The sequence below is a fragment of the Vigna radiata genome, chromosome 7 (genome assembly GCF_000741045.1).
Source record: "Vigna radiata var. radiata cultivar VC1973A chromosome 7, Vradiata_ver6, whole genome shotgun sequence".
Taxonomy (NCBI): Eukaryota; Viridiplantae; Streptophyta; class Magnoliopsida; order Fabales; family Fabaceae; genus Vigna; species Vigna radiata.
The window spans coordinates 9,291,807-9,298,489 of NC_028357.1; the positions used below are offsets into that span (position 1 = coordinate 9,291,807).

At 29.7% G+C, this 6,683-nt stretch overlaps 1 protein-coding gene across 2 annotated transcripts; it reads right to left on the reverse strand.

Moving 5' to 3' along the window:
- Nucleotides 1–4,281, reverse strand: LOC111242019. Of its 2 annotated transcripts, none has more exons than XR_002668474.1 (6): nucleotides 4,186–4,281; nucleotides 3,804–3,864; nucleotides 2,154–2,273; nucleotides 1,134–1,270; nucleotides 926–960; nucleotides 1–244 (listed from the first exon to the last, which is right to left on the reverse strand). XR_002668474.1 is itself a non-coding variant. In XM_022783094.1 (6 exons), the coding sequence occupies exons 2-6, from the start codon at nucleotides 3,828–3,830 to the stop codon at nucleotides 124–126; spliced, it is 357 nt and encodes a 118-aa protein (XP_022638815.1). In that variant the 5' UTR covers nucleotides 3,831–3,864; nucleotides 4,186–4,281; the 3' UTR covers nucleotides 1–123. The 2 variants fall into 2 exon arrangements, 1 of the variants encoding a protein (XP_022638815.1); XM_022783094.1 differs by lacking the exon at nucleotides 1,134–1,270 and adding an exon at nucleotides 1,569–1,622.
- Between the last annotated feature and the right edge of the window lie 2,402 nt (nucleotides 4,282–6,683).

Here is a 6,683-nt window from a genome sequence, read left to right on the forward strand (position 1 = left end):
TAAAAATACATTACATAAACTTTTGTATTACTATCTCCATGTGGTACCAAATAGTATCCAACCAAAGAGGATAATTCAAAATGTAGCACCTAAGTATAATGTGCCAAATCTCNCAAACTAGATTCATACTCTCTCACTCAACTTTTCTACAACTTCACATTCATTTCTTCTTTTACTTGTGAGCAAGTGCTCTTTGAAACTTTTCCAATGGAAGACCAACAAGCCTTGNGAATATTGGTAAAACCTGTCACCATCAAAATTTGAAAACAAGTTGATTAAGAAAAATATTTACTATTAAACAGCAAGAGCATGATGTGCTAAAAATTNTCAGACCTATTTATGAAAAAATTGTTGAAACANATGGAAATGNCATCTTCAGGTAAGCCAGACTAAACTTAATTTCCTAGTCACAAAAACATTGATATAAATTCTACTTCTAGAATAATATTTACAACTGAATCTAGATTTGATTTTGGATAGGTGAGAACCTTATCATCTGGCAAATGTTATGANTAAGAATACCAAATATATTTTATCTTATAAGTACCAACAAATGCTTTGGATAAGATCCTGAATCATTATATCTCTTTCTAATTTTATGTCAGCAACACNTAATTTGTGATGGTGATTGCCAACATTATTAAATTACTGATCCAAATTTCCCATTTCTATGATAGAGGAGAGCATAANATTGTGTATACTGAGAAATAGCTAAAATTAGATGCAAAATAGAACACCCTAAACATTACAAACGGGTTTTAAGCTCCTTGCACTCATAAAATGGTTTGGGGTCTAGTATGAAATTTCCTCAATTATATTTTATAAGCCAGAACAACAGTGCACCTACAAATGAAAAAAACAAATTTTAAAGGAAACTAAACAATAATATAAATAGAGAGGTAATAAAAGAAAATATCAATATAACCTCTTGTTTGGAAAGCAAAGAAGAATTGTAACATCCTGCAATGGAAAACCAACACAAATAAGAAAAAGAAACAAAAAATCTAATTGGAAAATTTTTTTACAATTATTTTGACTGCTATACGTACTCTAAATTTTGTTTCATACAAACGTTTAATAATAGATATTAAATCAGAAGATGTCGACGAGTCTTGACTCAATATTTGTCGTACCTTCAAAAATACAAGATCAACATTAATGTCTCTTTTTACACTTTGGTGATAATCCTTCAATGATTAAATAAGCCATAGTGAGCAATGAGAACAGGAAGCTACTCGTGTTAGAAGNTTTTCACCTCTCGAAACAAACTCTGGAATCAAAATATGAATCTTTGAGAGACCTTACTATGAGTAGTAAACATAAAAATAGGTCAACATGGTGAAAATAATTAAGGCAAGTGTGCAAAGAGGAGGGAAAAAGGAGATGGTTTGACCAAAATATAGAATGAAAAGTAAGTTCAAGGTCTAAGATAAAATTTTGGAAAGATTGACTAAGACAATATCCATTCCATCTTATGTTTTTTAAACTTTATGGGAATTCCATAATTAAGAATATAGTCATAAAGAAGTTTGGAAATGAGTGAATAATGAATGGAAATGGAAACTAACGTGGAGAAGAGAATGTTTGAGTGGGAATTTCCTCAAGTAGATGAATTTATGCACCTAATATAATAAACAACATAAAGAATGAGTGTGAGGATGAATGGACTAGGAAAGATGAGGAAGATTCATGTACTGTCAAATCGGGATATAAAAAAAATGTAAAACACATGTAATAGGAAAAACTCTTATTTGAAAAAAAAAATTATGGAGTGTAAAGGTAATTTCATTTATACAATTTTTTACTTGTAGGACAATCATGAATAAAGTGTCAACAATGACAAATCTTAGGAGGAAAAAAGTACAATTAAGTGATGTATATTGGATGTTGTGCGTGTTGGAAGAAAAGACTAATACACAATTATTTTTCACTCATAATATAGTACAAAAGATTTAGAATATGTGTACCAAACGAGTAGAAGTGAGAACAGTACATCATAATAAGTTAAAAAATCCACTTCCATATATGGTTTAATCCTGTTAATATAAACTTTAAAAAGAGAACGGTAAATCAAATGAATTTCTCTTTTGAATGATAGAAATATTGAGAAAATTTGAGACTAATAACAACATGCAAGGCATCGGTGCACTTACGGCTTTGATAATTCCTACTTCTCCAAGTGATGGCTTTAATTTCCAAAAGCACCTAGAGTATGAAACAAAAATGCTCTGCACGCCACAATTGCTATCTCCTTCTATTTTCTTGTCCCCAACCTGTGATGGAATGAAAAGTAAAGTGGGAGTTACAGATATGAACAAATCATACTGGATGGCAATTTCCAGATCGATAACAATCATTGAAGTTATTAGGAAAAAACAAGAATACATTGGTTTTTTTTGAGGAAAAATTACATAAATATAACTTTCAATAATTAAAATATATAGAACTTGGTATTAAACGATATACAAACTTTACACATACCACAATCACAATTATATTGAGGCCATTAGAGACCAATTTTGGTCGAACCAGTGGAACCCCTATGTCATGGTGTGATACTGTTCACAGATTATAACTTTGCTTAACATCAAGAATCAAAAGTATTTTGTTTTAATCATGCAACAAATGTTTCAGCAATCTGGGTAGAGTAACACAAATATTTCAACAAATATTCACAATCTGGGCAACAAATTCATATATTTTAAAAACATTTATGAATATATAGAAAATATTAAACTGATGAACATGTGAGACTTGCGTCGGAAGGTGGTCCGTTGATCGGCAAGGGCGGTGCGAAGAGACTCGACGAGTGGGAAAAGACGCAAAGAGACTTTCTAATCGGCGTTTTCCGGGGATGACCACTTTCTAATTGGCGGCACAACGGAAAAAGTTCCTCCGGTGATCATTGAACGGTGCGTCACGGTGGCGGAGCTATCGCGAGAGTGGGAGCTTCTCTTTCTAGGGTTTCTTTTTCAATCTCTCAAATGTCTCTTTCCCCTCTCTTCAGACCCTTCTCATTAATCCACATCATTCTTTTCTTTTTTTTTTCAAAAACGTGGACCACCCAAAATTTGACACGTGGCGGTGTCAAAAATTTGTCAAGGGTGTCAAAGTATCATTATCCGTTGCTTAATGTGTTTAAAACACATTGAGTGCCACTTGGGGTGATTCTTAGTTCACTTANTAATTACTTCTGTATTGCTTTTAAAACGATTTTATATTAAACATCAGATTTCATATTGAAAAACAAGCATACATGAAATCAATCCAGCAGCTAAACCTGCATCAGAATGGCTTGATATGTAAATCATACTTTTGATCAAGATAAATTATTCAAATCTTTTACCTTATTACTGTATTTTGATTGTTATTCTAACAACAAAGCATTGAGTACTCTTGAATGTTATAACAGAGTGATGGAGGGATGATTCTAATGGAGTCATAATCTAGAATAGTTGTCTATTTCAAAGACATTTTGTAATGGGGCCCTTGGTAATTGACAGGATGATACCTTACCTCCATAATGGAGGTAGAATCGATGAATAGGTTGGATTGTTCCAATGAGGTGTATGGAAAGTGGCAAAACTAGAAGTAGCCAAATATGAGATGGGTAATGGTAGATGTGTTGTTGGGCATTAGCAGAGCCATGTGCTAAGTAGAGACTGACACATCAGAATCTGACCCCTCAGATGACACATCAGAATCAGACCCTTCAAAAACCAGAGACTAATTTAGAATATCAAGAGTCCCACCATGTGTTATAAAAATAAAATTTGATGCCTGTTATTATTATTATATAGTACCTTTGCTTGGTTCAGAACCACGTCCATTTAATGGAGAAGGCTAGGGACACATCACAGTACACTGCAGATGCAGCAGAGAGATCTATGAGACCCACGATTATGCTGAGAAATTCAAAGATCGAAATAAGAGTAAAAAGTATTGAGTCAAGTTGGAACATAAAACAAACATCATGCAGGCACGTTTAAACAATAATGAAAACAAGACCAGATACTAGGCAAGGGATGACATTAAAAGGAGTCACTGTCACCTTGTCCAACAGTATATTTATCTGCAATTCAAACTGAACAATAAAAAATGAAAAGCAGACAATTGAAATGCCCAACGGCCAACTCCACATACTGGAATTGAAAGAAATTGAGAAAGAGTAAAAGTGTAAGTCACCTTTTGCACCTATTAGCTACCATTTACAACACCTAAGGCTCTCTGTTCTAGATACTTGGGTGATTTTCAATTCAATTAGTACAAAAACAAATGAAGTATTGTACTTTTATCTCATATTCTAAAACAACAAAAATATTTATGGCCTTGTTAGGGATGGAGCTAGGAATTTTGAAAGATAAGGGTCAAATTAGCAATATATATAATATGCAACTTTGTTACATTTGTTTGTACATTTATGTTCAATAGTGTATAGCTAGCCAAATCTTTATGTAAAAAGATATAGTAAGCCTATAATGAGCTATAATGCTATTGAAGTTAAGGTTTAACTAAAATCTTATAGTATCTAATAGTAGCTAAACAGAATGAAAACTCACACTGTACAACAAAATTACTAACAAATCTTAAATCATTCCCTTACATTTAATTAAATACATAATACCCAACATCCCACTAATAAACACATCATTATTAATCAATATATAACATCAAATAAATATTTAAATAATATTTACATTAGTTTTTTAAAATGAATTTTCCTCTTAATAGAAATTCATCTTGTATTTATACAATTTTTAAGAAAAAAAAAATTTAAATATTTACATTACTTTTTATGTTTTTTTTATAAATTTATCTTTTCGTATAAAATCATCTTATATATATACAGCTTTTAAGAGAAGAACTTAAACATAAAATAAATACCTATTTTCTTCTCTACCTCTAATTTTATTTGGGTTGATATTTTCTGTTTATAATACTATATTATATGCTAGTGTATAATAAACAACAATCATAATTGATGAACAATATAAATATATGAGTCAGGACAAGTTAGAGTTGAAAAAAGAAAAATTCATGTTTATACTAAATCATATTTCAATCACATATCATTTATATAATTTATACAATTTCAATTCACTCATTTAATAAAACATAAAAACTAAGTGTTTTATTATCAGGACATAGTTACATCTCATATCAAAATTCCATTTACATTAACACCACAAATAATTTACTCAAATTCTAAAAGACACGTGTGTTAATTAGACTCAAATATATGCACTTGACATTATAATAAAACTACATAATAAAAAAAAATCTATTCACAAGATAAATCTATATGAACTATTAAATACAATTCTTTTTCATACTGCATACTATGTTTGAAAAACCTCTTTTAGGGTCTGTTCGTTTGAACAGATTCTCCTGTTCACAGAGATTGGTGAGGATGGATGAGAATTTTTTTTTTTTCGCTTTCAGAGATTTGCGAGGAATAAAATGAGAGGATTTGCACGAATTCTTCCTTTATTCCATCCCTGCTGCAGTGCGAAGATTTGGAAGGAATGGTGAGTAATTTCATTTTTAACCTTTGATAATTAACTTTCATACTTTTATAATAATAATAATAATATAAATAATAATAATAATAATAGTAATAATATAAATATTAAACTTAACTTTAAAATATTTATTAATTATTTTATCATTTTTAAAATATATTATTTCATTTTTAAAATATGTTATTTTAATTATTTATTAATTTTTTATCATTTTATATTATTTTAATAACTAGGGATATTTTGGTAATCTTTAATTTATATCCATTAAACTAATTTTTTAAATTTGTCACATCAATCAAATCTTACACTAATTCTCACAAACTTTACCCTCAAATCCATTCTCAATTACCCATAAATCCACTCAAAAAAACAACAAAAAAAATTACCTTCAAATCTACTCAAATCCACTCAAATCATCTCCCCCAAATCATCTCCCCCAAATCCTATCAAAAGAACAAAGCATTAATTCTTATCACCCAAAGTTTTTCTCTATAAGATTCAAGTATTAGTAGAATCAATATATCCCCTTCACTAATTCCCAATTCAACACAAAACATAAATATCTTAATATAGTATTTTCTCTATAAAGGAAACTATATTTATAATTTTTGAACTCATCACATAAATACATATAATTAATCATTCAAATAATTTCTATTTTCCGTAACTTTTCTTAACTTCTCACTTTTTTTTTATCGCAATTGGATCTTTATTTTTGAAAAATTAAAGCAATTAGGTCATTACCATTAGTTCCATACTAATACCGTTAAAGATATATCACGTGTTAGCTCGTATTTTTTTTTGAATTTTTTAATTATTTTTATTTTCATTTTTCTTTATTTTTAAATAAAAATGATTGTCATGTGTCAAGCTGACATTGTGACATAGCATTGACTGTGTCACATGTAACTGTTAGACCATGTGTCATTGCATTTGTTTTAATTTGGTCCTTGTATTTTTATTTTGTTACAATTTGGTTCCTGTATTTTTATTTTGTCTTAATTTATATTAAAGTGTGTTTGTTATTTCCGTTGAATCTTTTATTGTTCTGTTAGAAGTTACTGTTCATTTGAACAGTAAATTTGCTTCTAGGGTTTTCTAATTTGGGGTTTTTCTGTTTTTGTTGTTATCGGAACCCTATATAAGGGCTTCCAATGTCAG